The sequence below is a fragment of the Cyrtonyx montezumae genome, unplaced genomic scaffold (genome assembly GCF_038088225.1).
Source record: "Cyrtonyx montezumae isolate F1298 unplaced genomic scaffold, pur_monq_1.0 scaffold_6, whole genome shotgun sequence".
In the NCBI taxonomy this organism is placed as follows: domain Eukaryota; kingdom Metazoa; phylum Chordata; class Aves; order Galliformes; family Odontophoridae; genus Cyrtonyx; species Cyrtonyx montezumae.
In genome coordinates, this window is record NW_027072067.1 from 1,577,084 (window position 1) to 1,594,611 (window position 17,528).

General features: G+C 66.4%; 4 protein-coding genes across 6 annotated transcripts; all 4 read right to left on the reverse strand.

Annotated features, from left to right (window-relative positions):
• Nucleotides 1-706: 706 nt before the first annotated feature.
• Nucleotides 707-2,522, reverse strand: HYAL1 (hyaluronidase 1). The gene is made up of 3 exons (XM_065749863.1): nucleotides 1,607-2,522; nucleotides 1,335-1,424; nucleotides 707-1,242 (listed from the first exon to the last, which is right to left on the reverse strand). Exons 1-3 carry the CDS (start codon nucleotides 2,504-2,506, stop codon nucleotides 922-924), a joined length of 1,311 nt encoding a protein of 436 aa, XP_065605935.1. The 5' UTR covers nucleotides 2,507-2,522; the 3' UTR covers nucleotides 707-921.
• A 1,049-nt stretch (nucleotides 2,523-3,571) lies between these two features.
• HYAL2 (hyaluronidase 2) lies at nucleotides 3,572-5,930 on the reverse strand. The gene is made up of 3 exons (XM_065749504.1): nucleotides 4,804-5,930; nucleotides 4,248-4,337; nucleotides 3,572-4,131 (listed from the first exon to the last, which is right to left on the reverse strand). Exons 1-3 carry the CDS (start codon nucleotides 5,737-5,739, stop codon nucleotides 3,721-3,723), a joined length of 1,437 nt encoding a protein of 478 aa, XP_065605576.1. The 5' UTR covers nucleotides 5,740-5,930; the 3' UTR covers nucleotides 3,572-3,720.
• A 3,598-nt stretch (nucleotides 5,931-9,528) lies between these two features.
• On the reverse strand, nucleotides 9,529-12,552 carry TUSC2 (tumor suppressor 2, mitochondrial calcium regulator). Its single transcript, XM_065749513.1, has 3 exons — nucleotides 12,382-12,552; nucleotides 12,081-12,201; nucleotides 9,529-10,614 (listed from the first exon to the last, which is right to left on the reverse strand). Exons 1-3 carry the CDS (start codon nucleotides 12,528-12,530, stop codon nucleotides 10,549-10,551), a joined length of 336 nt encoding a protein of 111 aa, XP_065605585.1. The 5' UTR covers nucleotides 12,531-12,552; the 3' UTR covers nucleotides 9,529-10,548.
• Nucleotides 12,553-12,804: 252 nt separating this feature from the next.
• Nucleotides 12,805-17,181, reverse strand: RASSF1 (Ras association domain family member 1). Of its 3 annotated transcripts, none has more exons than XM_065749511.1 (6): nucleotides 16,656-17,181; nucleotides 15,633-15,754; nucleotides 14,206-14,310; nucleotides 13,846-14,131; nucleotides 13,155-13,270; nucleotides 12,805-13,013 (listed from the first exon to the last, which is right to left on the reverse strand). In XM_065749511.1, the coding sequence occupies exons 1-6, from the start codon at nucleotides 16,903-16,905 to the stop codon at nucleotides 12,918-12,920; spliced, it is 975 nt and encodes a 324-aa protein (XP_065605583.1). In that variant the 5' UTR covers nucleotides 16,906-17,181; the 3' UTR covers nucleotides 12,805-12,917. The 3 variants fall into 3 exon arrangements, with proteins under 3 accessions (XP_065605583.1, XP_065605582.1, XP_065605584.1); XM_065749510.1 differs by having other exon boundaries at nucleotides 12,805-13,064; nucleotides 16,656-17,049; XM_065749512.1 differs by lacking the exons at nucleotides 15,633-15,754; nucleotides 16,656-17,181 and adding an exon at nucleotides 14,898-15,073 and having other exon boundaries at nucleotides 12,808-13,064.
• Nucleotides 17,182-17,528: the final 347 nt, after the last annotated feature.

Sequence of the window (17,528 nt, forward strand, 5' to 3'; positions counted from 1 at the left end):
GCTGCATCAGGCGGTGCTGCTCATCACACGCTGGAGAGTGGTGTCTGATGACAGCGTGGACTCATTTCGGGCACGCCGGAGTCCGGGCGGCCGATGGCTCTGCACCTTGTTGGTGCCGCGGGCGCCGTGCGGGCTCCGGAGCGGCATCGATCGCCGTTCCCGTCTCGGCCGCGGGAGGGGATGGACAGGAGGCAAACGAGGCCTCGGAGGGCTCTCGCATGGCTCTTCTTGCTGGAGATCCTCGGCCACACCGCGTCGCTCCGGCTGCCCGCAGGTTGCGTTCCCGCTGCGGCTCCAGCTGCCTCCGGCGCGAGGGAACCAACGGCCGTCGAGGCACACGCACCGAGCGGCCACCGTAGAGCGGCTCCGCGTGCGGGGCCCATGCGCGGCCCCGGCTGCCGCCATCGGGTGCCGTCCCTACAGCGCTGCGCACCTCCGCACGTGCGCTTTTGGGCCGTGCCGGGACCCAGCCCTGGAGCCCGAGCGATCCCTCCCTGCCGCTGCTATCGCACTGTGTGCAGCCCTTGGACGCCACCAGCGGCAACCGCCCAGCTCCTGCTGCTGCTGCCGCCCTAGGATCACACGGGAGGGCAGGGCACGGCTGTAAGCCGAAGACGGTGGAAAGGATCGCATCGAGCCTGCTGCGTGCCGCCAGAAGGTACGCTGCGCGGCCCCACAACCCCGTGCCTGACCCCGTGACGCAGCTGGGTGGCACTGAGGGACGGGGCTGTTGCCCCCCTCCCATTACCATCCCAAACTCAGAGACCAGAACGGCAGAACCCCGTTAAAAGAATCTCACAACCCTATAGGATGCTCGGCTGCTTTATTGGCAGCCCAGGCTTTTCCTCCTGTGCTTCCCACGTGGAGGAAGGGCAGTGCGACCCTTGTGCTGCAGCACAGGGCACGGAAGACGGCTGTTGCTCACTTGTGAGGGGGGGCTCTGCTGTCACACTGCTCTCCCTGCCAGCCACTGTAGCACTGGCAGCTGAAGTCCTCAGCCAGCTGGGACGCGTCCCCGTTGGCCGTCAGGCTCCACACCATGGCCTGGGGCTTGGTGGCTTTTGGGTTGATGGCAAAGCGGCTGGGGTCGAGCTGCAGGAAGGCCAGCTTGCCCTCCCTGCGCACGCAGCGGCCGTTCCCAGAGCACAGGCTCTGGCTGCACAGCTGGGCACTGGCTGTCACGTTGACGATGTAGCGGCCCAGGGACACGTCCAGGTAGTCCCTCAGCTTCAGGCACTTCTCCTGCAAGTGCAGGTGGTGTCAAAATGTAACCCCGTGGGGTGGAGGGGGGCTCTGAAGTGGTAATGGGATCTCTCAGCCCTTGCCCAACTCACCTTGGAGGAAGTGTCATTGGAGCTCCCCCAGATGATGATGCCCGCAGCACCTTGAGCCGCACTCTCCCCGATGGTGTTCACCAGGTCGTCCTGTGCCCGAGGGGAGACAAGAGGTCATCTAGGGCACGCTGCCACCCCACACGCTGCCGCCCCACTGCAGCGCAGCCAGAAAGCACTGGTGCAAGCCGTTGGTGACTTTCCCCAGCACGGCACGGCAGCGGGAGCCCTGGGACAGCCAGCGGCCCCCACCACGCTGCCCCCACTAGCCTCACCTCGGACAGAAAGTCGGAGGTCTTATCATAGATGATCTCGGTGTAAGGCAGGACAGGGACGGCAGTGCTGAGGACGCCCTTCTGGACAGCGAAGGCCTCGGCCACGCGGTACCGGACATAGCGCAGCACCTTGTCGGTGCCCTGCAGCTGCTGGGGCACGTAGATGCTGGGGTAGAGCGCCCGGCTGCAATTCCAGAGCCAGCCCAGCTCCCGGTTGCGTTGCTGCTCCACCGCCGGGCAGCTGCCGTTGTAGAGCGGGTTGCTGAAGTTGTTGTTGTAGCAGTCGGGGAAGCCGTAGAAGCCCCAGTAGCCGCCGGGCCGCATGGCCTCACCCAACTGCAGCGTCCACTCCATGAAAGCGCGGGCAGCTTCCTGGTACTGCTGCTGGGCCACCTCCTCCACACGGCTGGAGGGCCACAGCGGGTGCTGCTGCTGCACCAACTGCTCCGACTTCTGCCGGTAGATGTCCATGGAGCCCCAGTCGCGGTCCCACAGCGGGCGCCACTGCTCCCAGTCAACAACGGCCAGCCCATCATACACGGCGCTGGGCAGCGCAGCCGTGATGTCCCGCCTGGCCCGCTGCAGGTGGGCTGCCAGGCTGGCGTTCTGCGGCAGCCCCCCGTTCACCGGCTGCCCCTGTGCCGTGTAGTAGGGGAAGAGCCCCAGGCGCGAGCTGTAGAACAGCGTGATGTCCTGCCCCGTGAAGGCCTCCCCCGCGTTGGCCACGACGTCAAAGACGCGCAGGTCCAGGCTGATGTTGTACTGCTGGGCGCAGGGCTCGCTGGGGATGTTCCACACAGTGACAAAGGGGCGGTTGAGCAGAACCGGGCCGGGTCCAGCAGCACGGAGCGGGGCAGGCAGGAGCAGCAGGAGGGCCCAGCAAAGCCACCTGGCCGCCATGGTGCTGAGGGGGGACCGGACCCGCTCAGGGACGAGCCGGCGTTGTGGATGCACAGCGCTTTTATCCTCAGCTGCAGGCAGGGCTGGCTTCGAGCCCCGTCCCGCCCCGAGCCGTGACAGCCCACGTGAGGCCAAAATCACGTCCCTGCTGAGCTCTGCAAAGTTATCAGCGGGCACAGCCTGGCACCGCTGCCCCGACGCGGCTTCACGAGTGACGGGGGGACGGGGAGCGGGACTGGAGAGACAGACACGAGCCGGGGGGGAATGGCGGGGGGAGGAAAGGGGAGCGGCGGGCAAGGTCACTGCGTGGGGGACGCTGCTACGGGACAAAGCGGCATCGGCAGTACCACTGTGGGAAGCGCACAGCAGCGGCAGCTGGAGAGCACGGCCAGAGCCTGCTCCTGTACGGCACGGAACTGCAGCCTGGGGAGACCCCCACGGGGACAGCGCTTGGGGATAGCAGCCACGAGGGGACCCCGTCTGGGGACCGCCAACTGCGGGAACAGGGCGGGGACACAGGACGGAGTGCCGAGCGGGCGCTGCCCGGGAAGCCCACCGCTCTGCCCCCTCTCCTACTCAGAGCCGCGGATGACGCTTTGCCGACGCGGCCGTCCCGAGCCCGACCCCGTCCGCCGCCCCACGCACCCGCACTCACCGCTCACGCCGCGCCGGACGGAGCTGATGCGGGGGAAGTCCGCGGGCGGACACTGAGGGCGGAGCCGCGCGAGGAGGCGGGGACACGGGCGGGGGCACATCGCCTCCACGTGGGTGGCCCCGGCGTGGCTGAGCTCGCGGCAGCGCAGCCCCACGGGGGGGTGGGAAGGGGATCCGGCGGAGGGGATGGGGGAGGAGCAGCCCCGCGCCTCCGCTCCCCCCGCCTCAAGCACTCCACACCCTGCTCTCGCTCCTCCGGTTTTAATTGAGGTAAAGCACTTTGGTGTCGGGCAGCGCACGGGGGCTCAGCACCACACAGCACCCACCTCCCTGCCCCCATACCCCTCTCTCCCCGTTCCCTCTCCTTACAACAGGAGAGCTTCCCCTCCCCTCCCGCCCACAAATCCCCGCACTCTCTGTCCCCATCCCCCTAGCACCGAGTGCAGGAGAGGGCAGCCCCACCACTCCTAGGCACCCCAGCAGCAAGCTGGCAGCAAATGATGTGGGGCTGTCTCCAACAGGTCCACTACACCTCTACAGAAAAGGGGTGCAGGGCAGTCTCAGTCTGGCCCAGCTAGCCAGATCAAAAACACCAGCAGCACCCCCAGGCCCATTGGTGCCAGGGGGCCGGGGGCACCCCCACGAGGTCCAGCCGGCTGCTGGCAGGAGCTGCCCTGCCAGCCCTTGTAACAGTGACAGCGGAAGTGGGTCCGTAGGAAGTGGATGTCAGCAGGAGACAGGTGGCCCTTGGCCCAGATGAGAGGCTGCTGGGGCTGCTCCTCGTCCCGGCGCTGCAGCTGGAAGGTGGCAGGGTTGAGGTGCAGGAAGACGTTGGCGGTGCTGTCCTGGCGCAGGCAGCGGCCCTGTCCCTGGCACAGCGTTGTGCTGCAGTGCTGCGCTGCCGTCGTCACGTTGACGATGTAGCGGCCCAGGTCTCCTTCCATATAATCCTTGATTGTCTGGCATGACTCCTGGAAGGAAAAAAAACAATGGGTGTCAGGGGCGTGCTGGGAGTCCCAGCAAGAGAAACGCCCCACGCGCAGCAATCACCCCAGCGTCAAGCTGCCTGGGCACAACTCACACCTACCCGGTTCTTGGTGTACTCCACGTCACCCCAGAAAATGACCCCGGCTGCTCCCAGCGCTGCGCTCTCGCCGATGGTGGAGATGAGGTCCATCTGTGGGGACAGACCCAGTTAGTACCTGCGAGCCCCATGCAGTACAGCATGTCACAGAGACGTGGAGGCAGGGGACCATCCCAGTCCTGCAGGGACCAGCCTACTCCCAGACCCAACTCTCCAGAGCCAGGGCATCCAAGAGCTGTGGGCCCTTGCATCCCACTGCCATCTGCAAGGACCCCACATGTGGTGGCACTAGGCTGGTGGGCACTGTCAACAGTCCCTCTGGTAGGGAACGAGACGCTCAGAGTCACTAGAAGGGGCTGGTCCTGCTGCCCAGCTGGGAACAGCAAAAACACCACTGCCATGGTGGCTGAAGCCACCACACACCAGGGGGCAGCACACGGCTGGCCCAGAGCCTGTCCTCCACGGCTTGAGGCCACCCACGGGCAGAACGAGGACACCTGGATGGCACTGCCATGGGTCCAAACTCCTCACCATGGGGCAGTCCCACCACCAGCCCTACCTGGCTGAGCACATCCATCTTACGGGTGTAGGTGGGCCGCGTGTAGACGAAGACAGGCAGGCTGTAGCCCTCATGGTGCTGCTGTGAGATGCGCATGGCCTCCATCACCCGCGCCCGGACAAACTTCCGGCTGTTGGGTGTGGACGCGAGGAGCGGGTCGAGGTAGATGGAGGGGTAGAGTGCCAGGCTCTCATTCCACAGCCACACCAGCTGGTCATTGCGCGTCTTCTCCACATCGGGGCACTGCCCCGTGTAGCTCTCCTTGTTCTTGCTGTAGTCATGGTTGTAGCAGTCGGGGAAGAGGTAGTACCCCCAGAGCTGCTTGGGTCGGAAGCTCTTGGCATAGCGCAGCGTTCTCACCATGAACTGCCGCGCGGCCGACTCAAACTCGAAGACCGCCTGCTTGTTCACCTCCTCGGGGGACAAGCACGGCTGCTGCTGCTTCACCAGCTCCCGTGACACCTCCTGGTACACGTCCTTGGGCTTCCAGTTGCGCACCCAGATGGGCCGCCACTCCTCCCAGTCGATGACCGCCAGCCCCTCCGAGGTGGCCGAGCGGATGTACTTGCCGATGCCTTCCTGCAGCCGGGCCAGGTGCTCACTCAGGCTGCTCTGCTGCGGCACGCCGCCGTTGACGGGCTCCAAACGCTTGTTGAAGTAGGGGTAGAGCCCCAGGCGCTCCTTGTAGAAGATGGTGAGGTTCTGGTCCACAAAGCCCTCGTTGGGCGACGCGTGCAGGTCGAAGATGCTGAAGTCCAGGGCCACCTGGAAGCGTGGCTTGCAGTCCTGCGTGGGCGCGTTCCAGGCCACGAGGAAGGGCCGTCGGGTCAGCAGCGGCGCGGCCGACGGTTTCTCGGGGGACTGCCGGGCCAGCACGGCCAGGACGGCCGGCACCAGCCAGGGCAGAGCCAGCACCGCCGCGCAGCCCCCGCGCATCGTGCGCGCCCCGGTCGACCCCGCACCGCCCCGCTCCGCTCCCTCGACGCCTTTGTCCGGAGCCGGGCCGGGCGCCGCCGCCACACAAAGCCCGCGGGACGCGGCCGGGGCGGGGCGGCCACGTGCGGCCCTGCCGCTGGGCTGCGGCCCCTCTCAGCCCCACCGCCCCACGCTAAGGTCCCACCGCGGCTCCACCGGCGCTGCCTGCCCCCACCTCCGCCGCCCCGTTTTAAAGCGGCCCGGCGCGCACCACGCCCGCCGCCGCGGGGGAGCTTTCTCCAGCCCGCCCCGGCCCCGCTCGGCCCGCCCCTGCCCCGCGGCGCCGCCCGGAGCCGGGAGACCGCTTAGTTCTTGCGGAGGGGCTCGGGGCTCGGGGCGCGGTCCGGCGCCGGGCACCGGTACGTTCCGCGGTGCGGCGGTACCGGGCGGGGAGGGTTTCCCCTCCGCCCGCGCCGTACTTGGTACGGCCCGTCCGGCCCCGAGCCCGGCGCGGGGGGGGGGGGGGGCAAGGGGGGCGGGGCCCGGGGACGGGGTCAGAGCCTCCGGCAGGGGGCGCCGCGGGGCGGGGGGCGGGCGGCAGCGGGGGGTCCCCGCGGGGCGGCCCCGGGGCCGGGATGGCGCTGGGCTGGTGTCCCCACGGTGTTGTCCCGAGGGCAGCGGTGTTCCCGGAGTGGCGATGGTGTCCCCGCCGCGGTGGTGTCCCCAGGACGCGCGAGGGTCGCCAGGACGTCCCGCACACGCACTCGGCTCTGCGGGCTCAGCCGCGGTTTCCTGCCCGGGGGAGGAGGCGCTGGCTGCATCCCTGGGCACGGGGATAAGCAGGGGGACAGCGGGCTCGGGGACACGGCCTGCCCATCCTCATTTTCCACTCGTGCCTGGGTGTGAGAGTGGCAAGAGGGAGCGGGGGGCCGGGAAGGCAGCACCCATACGTCACCGTTACTGTCAGCGGGATATGAAGTCAGCCTGAAGACAGCAGCTGGGGAGAGGCAGGGCCACATTGGAGCTGCCGCCATCTGCTCCTGGGGTGACATGTTGGTGACAAACAGGCCTACGCAGGGAAACTCCCTGCCCATGTCCCCTGTGTCCCCTCAGACCATAGCGCAGAGCGAGGAGGGACAAAGCGGCCTCAATGCCCTCAGGAGGACACACGTGCTGGGGTCAGGCCAGCTGCTCCTTGCGGCGTCCCCACCAGCGCCAGCTCCCCCCATCTGTCCCCGAGGCTGCGGGCATGGGAACAGGCCGTGAGGATGGGAATGCCACCCAACAACGGGGCTGGGGACCACGGGGCTGGGAGCCACCCAGCCCGGCTGGCGCAGGGAAGGAAGCAGGGCTGAATCTCCGGAAGTGCTCCCCCGGAACAGGAACGCCATGTGTCACCACACCAAGTCCGTCCCCAGCCCCTCCACGTGGCCCTACCCATGTTATCTCCTGCCGATGGCTTCAGGGCTCCGTCCTCCACCCCTGGGCTGAGATCCCAATGTGACCGCAGTGCTATTGGGGCAGTGGGCAGAGCGCCAAGAAACCCCTGTCAGGAGCCAAGAAAGGGCAGTGCCGGCGGGCGCTGCCCTTTCCTCCCCTTCCATGCCGCCTGCCTGGGGCCATAAACAGGCACAAGAAATGCCTAACATTTTCCACCCTCATGCGCAGGAGGCTGGGTGTCACCCGGGGTGGCTGCAGGGGTCAGGGCCAGGAGAGGGGGCTGACAGAGGGATGGGGCACAGCCACGCGTCCCAGCAGGACACAAAGCTGCCCAGTGCCTGTGCCAGTGCCGCCGCATTGTTCAGCTTCACCCGGCCATGACGCCAGTGCTGCCACCAGGACACTGTGAGCTGTCCTCACGGGGTTTGCTCTCTGCGGACCAACACGCAGACCTGGCTGAACGGGGACCCCAGCGTCCCCTCGAGCCACAGCGGTCACCGCTCTCATCCAAGCCTTCGTCAGCTGCTCGCATGGAGGAAATGGTGTGAGGCAAACGCGGCGGCAGGAAAACACTCGCAGGGCTGAGCAGGATGCAGGACTGCACTGAGATCATCCCCGCTCCGTCCGGTGAGGCCGGGTCAGCAGGCAGCAGCCCGGCACGGGGTCACGCTGCCGATGAGAAACGCGCTGGGTTAGTGCGACTGATGAGGCACTGATTTGTCAGGCGAGTGATTAAGGAGCGGACACGCAGATCCCGTCCTGGCAGAGCTCCAGAGCTGGGCTGGGAAGAGGTCTGCTCGAGTCAGCGCAGCCCAGGCAGGAGAAGAACTCCGACTGAAAGAGAGCTATCAGCTCCATCAGATGTCAACGGCAAAGCCCAGCTCACCCGAGCAGCCCTCTGCAGCCACTGCCGCCCACGTCCAAGGAAATCAGCAGGCAAGGAGAGCTGAAGAGCTCAGAATTATCAAGTGCCACCACTAACAAGCCTCCCCCGTGCTGTCCCCAGGCACGGTGCTTCACTGGGGGATGCCGCTCAGTTCCACCACCGCCGTGGTGCAGGCAGCCAGAGCTGTACTCCCAGAAAGCAGAGAGAGCTTGGAACACCAAACCGCCCCTCCCGGCACAGGCTCAGCTGCTCCCAGCGTCAGCTGGCCCCAGGGAAGCAGCCCCCAGACCTGCAGGATCTACAAATAAGTTTATTGAAATTTAACAAAAGTAGACAGATGCACTGGGAGGCAAAGGACCATAAATAGTGTACGTTTCCCAAGCCCACGCTTCCTATCGGCACGCCAGAGCAGCAGGGCGCCCAGTGCTGCGAGTACCACCAGCGACACATCCACACGGGAAAGCACAACGTCGCACAGAAGTTGTGAAAAAGAAAAAGAAAAGGAAACCTCCTTGTTTCGCTTGCTCCAACGACACAGTGGACACAGATACTATTTACACGTTCGTCACATTTCTCCAGCTCCCTCCAGACGCCCAGGGCCTCCCTGCCCCGCGCAGCAGGACGGGGCCGGGCTGGGAGAAGCAGCTCGGTGAGGCGCTCAGTGCTCGCTGCCTTGCCGGGAAAAGGGGTGGAAGAACACACGAGCTGGGGGGGATGGCGTGTGCGGGGCCCTGGGGAAGGCTAGAAGGGGCAGGGCAGCCTCCGGGAGAGAACAAAGGCGGCCCCAGAGACGCCGTTCTCAGGAGGCCGTGGCCCAAGCCCGCCTCGGAGCAGGTGGCACGGATAAGAAACACTTCAGCAGGGGATTGTTTGAGGACAGACTCTTCCAAGCAAGCGGGAGAACAAAAGATGTCGAGAGAAATGCCAAGCATCACAGTGTAGAGCAGCTCCCCGCCGGAGCCCAGCCCATCCGCCTCGCCCTCTGTGCTGGCCCGAATCAATGGGAACAGCGGGTGGGGGACACGGAGGGAAGGGGAGGTGACAGGAAAACGGCAACAGCCAGGCTGCCTTCATCTCCCCGAAGCCAGGAATGCGGCCCTGCGCCTGCACGGCTCTCGGTGGGCGCAGGGAGGGATACATCAACGCAGACAGGGCCGGCAGCCAAGTGCTGGCAGCTTAAATCAAGGATCGAGGTAGCGAACGTCTGAAGTGCTTAGAAAGTAAATAAGTTCTGGGACAAAAAAAAATGAGGGGATGCAAGCTGGCTACTGAGGGAGCAGGCTGCAGGCTGGGCAAAATCCACACCTAGTGGACACATGAGTTGTCCTCGAGCCCCCTCCTCACACACAGTAAGGCTGAACGGGGACCACCAGTGCTGGCAGGTGGCAGCACGGACTGCGCCATTCCCCAGCCCAGCAGCACACAGCTCGGCACCCATGTGTTCTGCCCATGTGCAGAGGTGAAGAACTTTGCAGCACAGCTGAGGCCAATCTGCTCAAGTGGGAGAAAAGGAAAGGAGAGCAGGGCTTTCCCAGATGGGGCAGAAAGCCTCCCTTTAAAGTGCATCACATTTCTCCTCCTGCCACCAGCTGGGGCACAGGGCGAGGGAGGAACCATAGTTCACATCGCCAGGGAGATTTCCAAGCTAGGGCAGGCCCACTGACCAATTGTTTGAGAGGAATGGGGAGGGAAGTGATGATTTCCTTCCTGCCTGGCCCTGCAATGGCCATTCCCATTGGGAGGTACCGTGCTCTGCAGGAGTCAGCTCACTCCCACTGCACAAGTGGGCAGGCAGAGCAGGAAGATGCTGCTGGAGAACCACGTCAGCTCTGCACCACAGAGATTTCAGGGTCTGTGGTGCAGGCAGCAGTGGGGCCAAGCTCCCCAGAGCCAGCATTAAGCAGGGAACACGCACAGGGAACAGACAGATGGCCAGGACAACAACATCCCATCTCCATCCCCATCCCAAGAGGAGCGCAGCACTCAGCTGGATGCATTTCCACACCAGCTTCCCGTTATCTTCTGTGGACAGACTCACTGGGGAGTACCGCAGAGTGCCCGTGCCAGACTGCACGGTGCTGCAACACCAGCCACGCAACTGCCAGGCAGCGAGTCACCTTGCCCTGGCTCTCCCTGGGCCGCATACCTGAGAAGCAGGGGATTGTCTGGCAAGAAGTGTAGGCTCGCTCTCCCTTTAACAGCTCACACAGCAGCTTGTGTGCAGTTCCAGTTACCCATCCAAACGTCGGCAAGAGGCTACAAAAGGTATTTTTAAGTCTTTTGACTCAAGCAAGGATGTTTTTTAGTTGTTGCACGAGGGCACCCATCTCCTCCTCCGAGCAGCAGCCAAGTACAGCCCAGCCAAGCCTGCTCCGTCCTGCCTGGCCTCTGGGCGAGAGACAGCCACGGTCCACGTCTCAGTGTCCTCCTTCACTGGGAACACAGGGCAGCCTCGTGCAGGGACGCTCGGGTCCGTCTCGCCCACAGGCAGTAGCACCCAGCAGTCACACCTCGCAGATGATCACGGGGAAATCCACATGAATGCGAGGGTGCTCCAGCTTAACTATGCCCTGAAAAAAAGAGGATAGTGGTGGGCAGGGGGTGTCACAGGGACAGAACAAGCACTCTCAGGCAAACAAAGCTCTGCAAGGCACCATCCTGTGTGGCAGACGGTGAGGCAGAGGGCAACGCGCCCTCAAGGTAAAGGTCTGTGCTGCCACCCTGGCAGCAGGGACATCAGAATGGCAGCGCAGAAATGAACTGCTCTTTGCCCGTGGCCCTGGGGAGGCACAGGAGGCGCGGCTGCTGCCGCACACGACGGGTCTGGAGGGCAGCCGGGCGAGGAAGGAGGGAGCTGCTCTGCCAGGCACTGCCCGTGCAGCAGCTGATGCGTGACTGGCAGATATTGGCTGCCCCGGCCTTTCATTCGGCACCTTTCATTCACAGGATTTAAAAGAATGAAAAGAGCTCTCTGAGAAAATGCAGTGAGGGCAGCTGGCGCATGAGAAAAGCAGCTTTCTGTCCAAGGGGACACTGCTGAATGCACGCTCCATCCATGCCAGCTACAGACGCCTTTCCCATGCTCCGGGGCAAGCAATCTCCTGTCACAGCACGGCTTGCGAGACAGCAGCATGAGCAGGGCTCTGTGCTCACCAGGGTGAGAAGTGCACGCTTGCTTGGCAGGATTAGGATAAAAGACCGAAGAAAAGCCTGGGACAGTGAAGAGCCATTCTGTGCTTCCTTCCAGCTGGGCCACGCTGTCTAACCACAGGAGTCTGAATCCACACAGGGGAGGGATGGGATGTAACTCCACATCCCTACCTTCTTCCATGAGAGCAGCAGAGCCTGTCCAGCTGCATCCTTCTCGGAGTGCACCAACAGCTCCCCCTGGGCTCAGGCTGGGCCATGCCCTCCCTGCTTCGCAGATTTCTGCAGGCTCTCTCTGCTGACAGGCTCCATCCCTCTGCTCTCCACTTAGGCCCCCAGAAACTCCCCTATGCTGAAATTATCTTTCTCCTGTACCTCACCTCCCAACCTCTGCCTGGCTTTGCCACACTCACTTAAGAGGAGACCAAGTCCCAAGCAGCCCAATATGCAGAACCCATTGGTGGCAGCACCACTCTCACTGCTGAGGGCATGCTCACATCATCACGTGACAAGCTCTGGTTGCTGCTCCCAGCAACACCATAACAACCTGACACCGCTGTGCCTGCACCCACACCAGAGGGAAGTGCTCAGCGATGGATGCCATGGACAGGGACACCCTGCAGCACAAATCCAGAGGGTCCATCTGCTCTGCCCAACAGCACCAGGCACTACTCCTCCACGGAAAGGGAGCTAGCAGAATGGCACAGAACTGCAAGGTGCCATGAACGTGAGCTGGGCCACGTTGCAGCTGCAGCCCTGGAGCTACGGGAGCAGTAAGAAGCAGGCCTTCTCTGCAGCACACCAGGGCTTCTGAGGGTTGCAGCCGCGCACAGAGAGCTGCAGGAGCTGCCAGCTGTCATCCCTGCACCCGCCCCTCTGCACACGCTACCTGAGGTATCAGGTTCTTGTGGATCCTCTTCAGCTTGGCACGCTTCCTCCCGTTCTTGGTGACGATTGTCTCCTCGTAGAACTCGTGCGCAAGATCCCCGTCCTCGTCGTAATACATAGAGCTGCAGGAAGGGGCGGCGGGGACGTGAGCACGCAGGGTTAGCCGAGGCCCCGGTGCCCCCAGCCGGGCCCGCACTCCCACCGCCCGTGTAACCGTCCCCGCGGTATCCGCCCGCACCCCGTGCTGCCGCGGCAACGCCCCTCCCCCTCCCCCTCCCCCTCCCCCTCCCCCCCCCTCTCACCCGCGGCGCGTGAAGACGAACGGGGTGGCGGCGCGCCCGCCCCGCGCCCGGGCCAGGGCCTGCTGCCCGCCGGGGCCCTCGGCGCCGCCGCCCGCCGCCGAGGAAGCGAACGGCCACAGCCCCCGCGACTTGGAGCCGCTGGCACCCATGGCGGCGGCGGCGGGGAGCGGGGGAAGGGGACGGGGGAAGGCGGGGGGGGCGGCCCGGCGGCAGCGGCTCAGCGACCGCCCGCCCGCCTCCCTCCCTGCGCCGCAGCCGCGCTCTGCAACACTTCCGGCGCACGGCGGCGCGCCCTGCACGTGACCACGGAGCGGGGCGCCGTCTCTCTCCCTCGTGGCGCCGCGCGGCGGGAAGCGGGAGTTCTGGGGTTCGAGCCCCGCCGCCGCCCCGCCCGAATCCCTCCGCGGAACGCGGAACACAAGCACGCTACTCCTCCTCTCCCAGCGCTTTATTGATCGCGGCGGACGCCCCGCGCCGCCCCGTGCTCCCGGCGATGTGCCCCCCGCCGGCAGGCGGCCGCGCCGGTGCGGTCGGAGTCAGCCCGGCGTGCGGGCGTCCAGCGCGGCCTGCAGCTCCCGGCGGCAGCGGGCGTAGCGGTGGCGGACGCGGCGCAGCTGCTCGTCCTCCTCGCGCTGCAGGATGCGCAGGAAGTTGTGCAGCTCGGGCAGCGAGAAGGCGTCCCACTGCGGGAACACGGCGCCGGGACGTGGCACCGCCGTACGGCACCGCACGGCGGCACCGCTCCTCCCCGGCCCCTCCCCGGCCCCACTCACGTTCACCTCGCCGCTCTCGTTCTCCTTCAGGACGAAGCTCAGCGCTTTCTCGCTGGGTCCGGCCAGCAGCCGCAGCCGCAGCGGCCGCTCCTCGTCCGCCAGCTTGCGCAGGTACACTGCGGGCAGGCGAGGCTCCGGGATGGCACCACCGCGGCTGGGGACGCGGCCGCCACCCCGGGGACACCGCCACCGCTGTCGCGACCATCACAGTGACGCAGAGCGATATGCCACTGTCACTGTGGGGGCACTACTGTAGCTATAGGGGATACAGTGACCGTAGGGGACACGGAGGATGCTGCCGCCGTGGGGTCACGATGGCCACGGGAATAGCATCACTGCGTTGCTGCCACAGAGACGTTGTCACTACTGTGGGCCTGAGAGACGTCACCACTACTTCTGTGGGGACACTTCTGCCACTGTGGGGGATGCTGCTGCCAACACGGACAGCATGCCCCTGGGGACTTACCATGGGCGACACCACTGCTTCAGTGGTGCACCACGGCCATTGGGACACCACCACTACGGGGACAGCACCACAGCCACAGAGACTGTGACCGTAGGGGACACAGTGGATGCTGCCACTATGAGCGCGGGCATTCCCACCCCACCACCATGGGGGACACCAGTGCTGCAGGGACGCAGCCGTTATGGGGACAGTGCTGCGATGAGAATCCCACTACCCCAGTGCTACCTTGCTCATCCTTCTCGGATCTCTCGAAGAGGGCGAATTTGCGGGGGTCATCCACCACGGTGAACTTGCGGAGCAGTGCGCTGATCACCTCGCTGGCACGGGTGTGCGAGAGCACGTGCAGGTGCTTGACAGTGCCACGGGGCAGGTAGAAGGATGTCCGGCGCTTCACGCCTGCCGTGCGCTGCCCCGGCCGTCCCCCAGGGCCCCGCTTGGCAGCCGGCACAGAGACGGGGCGCACCAGCTTCAGCTGAACCTTGATGAAGCCGGTGTAGGAGCCATCCTTGTTCTGCCACGGGGAGATAGTGGGGTGGTCAGTAGGACTGGGCCTGTGGTCCCCTCTGTCCCTCCCCATCCCCGTACCAGGCTCATGAAGAGGTTGCTGTTGATCTGGCTGTTGTAGTCCTTAATGCGCTGCTCCACCTGTGCTGGGTCCAGCTCCGCCGTCTCCCAGCTGCTGGGCTCATCCTGTGGGGCAGGAGCTGTGCTGAGCGTGGGCTGTGCAGGGTCACATCACCTTGTGCAGAGCTGCTGCCACGGCCTCATCCCTGTCCCTGAAGCTGGGACGGGCACCCCAGGGCCATGAAGGTAGGGTGATGGATGGCAATGCCAACCCACCCGGGATGGCCCAGGGCTGGGTGTCCCCTCCCAGCTACCCAGATCACAGCAGTGCCCCTGAAGCAGCCGCCAGCCCGGCACCAGGGCAGGCTGGCTGCCCCATGGGGATGCCCTAGGCTTCGAGGCAGCCCGCCCGGACCTGTTAATAGCTATTTACGTGGGACTGCAGAGCCACACGTGTCCCCAAAGTGCTGTGGGGCTGGGAGCAGCCTGGCCTGTGTAAGGGGGGGTGCGTCTGCTGGACCCACTTGGGGATGGGGACAGCTCACTCCTAGCAAGGCATGCTCTCCCTCCCACGCTTGCCCCAATAGCAAGCCACACTCCCTCGTCCGCATGCCCCCATGCAGAAGTGCCCCCGAACTCCTCCGACCCAAAAAGCCCTCCTTCACCCCGGCGTGACGTCATCCCCATGACGTCACGGCCGGCCCGGGACCGACCTGGCGGCGACGCGGGCGGCGGCCGAAGGAGGTGCGGGCGGTGTAGAAGAGCTCGGGCTCGGAGTCGGAGTCCTCCTGGCTGCAGTAGCCGCTGCTGGCCGCGCTGCCCCCCGAGCCCCCCGCGCCGCCCCAGCGCAGCGCCAGCGCCGCCGCCGCCGCCGCCCCGCACCCTCCGGACCCCGCCCCGCCGCCCCCGACCCCGACCCCGACCCCGGCCACGGCTGCGGCAGCCCCGGCCCGGGTACAGGGGCTCGCCCGGCCCCGCGCCAGCCCGCCCGCTCCGGTTCGGCTCCGCACGGCCCCGCTGCGCTCCGAGCGCTTCGCCCGGATCAGTGCCGCTCCTCGGCTCCGCTCCCGGCTCGGTTCAGTCCCGCTCCACGGTCCCGGTCCCGGTCCCGGCTCGGCACGGTGCCTCGCGCAGTCCCGCCCGGCTCCGCGCTCTCCCGCTCTCCAGCAGCCCGGCCCGGCTCAGCCCGGCCCCGCCCCGCCGCGGCCGTTGGCCTGACGAGGGCCGGGGGCGGTACGGCCCCGTTTCCGGCGGTGATTTCACCAGGGCCACGCACCCCGCGGTCCCGGGACTGCTGCGGTCACGGCACGGCCTCGCGCGGCACATCATGCCGTAGTGTGGCGTAGCACGGCCTCTCTTGGCGTGGCACGGTGTGTGCTGCCCAGCCTGGGCCGTCCTCCCTCCCGTCGCGTCCCACCCCGCCTCTCTCCCTCCCCGCGGTCCCGTACCACGTTCGTGTCCTTCTCCAACTCCTGCTCGCCGCCATCATCCTCGTCCTCCGTGCCTGGGGGCCCACTGCAGTCCAGCCGCACCAGGGCCCGGCAGCGGTAGTGGCAGGTGAAGCTGCAGTCTGGGGGCAGGGGGCACCATGGGCACAGCGGCCCCACCGGAGCCCGTGCACCACCCACGCCGCCTGCCCACGCTGTGCCGAGGTACCCGGGGCCAGCACCCACATCGCACCTGATGCTGGACCGCACCGAGGTGCCCGTGTCCTCTGCCTGGGTTGCACGGTGGGGGCACTCAGCAATGGGGTGCCAGGGGGTGGAGGGGGTACCAGGATGCTCAGTACTGGGAATGGTTGGTACCAGAATGCTCGGTACTAGGTTGCTCAGGACCCGGGTGCTCAGCACTGGGATGCCTGTGCCTTGTGTGGATGCTTAATACTGTGTCCCAGTGTCCAGTTTGGGATGCCCAGTTCTGAGATGCCCAGTGCCGAGTGGGAGTACTCAGTACTGAGGAGCCCAGAGCCTGGGATGCCTGGTACCCAGTGGGGGTGCCCTGGGCGGAGATGCTCAGTGCTTGAGGGAGTATTTGGTACCCGATGCCCTCGCCCTGGTTGCTACCAGGACGCCCGGTGGGGATGTCTGGTGCCAGGAGGCACTGGGTGCACAGGAGGGTGCTGGTCACTGGGATGACCCATGCTCAGAGCGGTGGGGTCTGATACTGGGATTCTTAATGCCTGGTGCTGGGGGAGGGATGCCCCATAGTTGGTACCGGGATGCTCTGTGCCCGGGGAAATGCTTGTTACCAGCACAGCCGGTGCCCGGGAAGACGCTTGGTACTGGGACGCCCAGCGCCTGGGGGGATGCGCGGTACCGGGATACTCAATCCCAGACAGCCGGTGCCTGGGGGCTGCACGGTACCGGGATGCTCGGCACCGAGACACCCAGCGCCCGGGTAAGACGCCCTACCCCGGGGGGATGCTCGGCTCCGGGACGCCGCGCCCGGCAGCCGCGGGGAGCGGTACTCACGGCGGCACTGGAGGCTCTTCCTGCCGCCTCCCCAGACGAAGTCCCCGCAGAGATCGCACCAGGTGTGGAGCCCGCGGCGCCGGGGCTCGAAGCGATGCCCGGTGCCCGGTGCCGCCGCCGGCCTGGGTTCGGGCCGCGCCCCGGGGCCGTGCCGGCGGGCCGGGCTGATGCGCAGCGCGTTGGTTCGCTCCAGGCGGCCCCGGCCCGGCCGCGGCTCGGGCTGCAGCTCCCGCAGCTCGATCAGCTCCATGGCCCGGAGCGCTGCGCGGAGGCGGCGGGGCGGGGGCCGGGCCGGGAGTGGCCGCCCCCCGGGGGGAAACTGAGGCAGAGCCCCGGCGAGGGCCGATGGAGCGGTGGCAGCTCCGCTGGCTGCGCTCGGCGGGGCGGGCTGGAGGCGGGGACGAGGGGGGGGGGGAGGCTCGGTCCGGCCCCGTTCCCCGCAGCCCGGGGCGGCCCCGCTCCGTGCCTCAGTTTCCCCGCCGGGGGCCGCCCTGGAACGGCCGCGCTCAGCCCCGAACTCCGTGCGGGGACAGAGGGGCCCTCTCCTTCCCCACGTCGCCCCACGGAAACGAGCGTTACGGGGCCCAGGCGGCTGCGATCTGCTCCGTCCTAATCGGCTCCACTAGAAAACTCGAAGGCTGGGGTGCTGCCACCCCCTCCACCGCTTCCTAGAGCATTGGGGGCTGCAAAACCGAGCTCCCTGCCCCGCGGGCACAGGGGCTGCGGCACGAGGGGCTCACCTGCCCGGAGCCCACAGCTCCAGCGTCCCTGTAACTCCGCTGGGATACCCCCAGGCACCCTGGGGCCACGCAGCAATCAGAGGAGCGATCCTCAGTGCTGAAGTCCCTTCAGCTGAAAGCAGAGGGGGAAGCG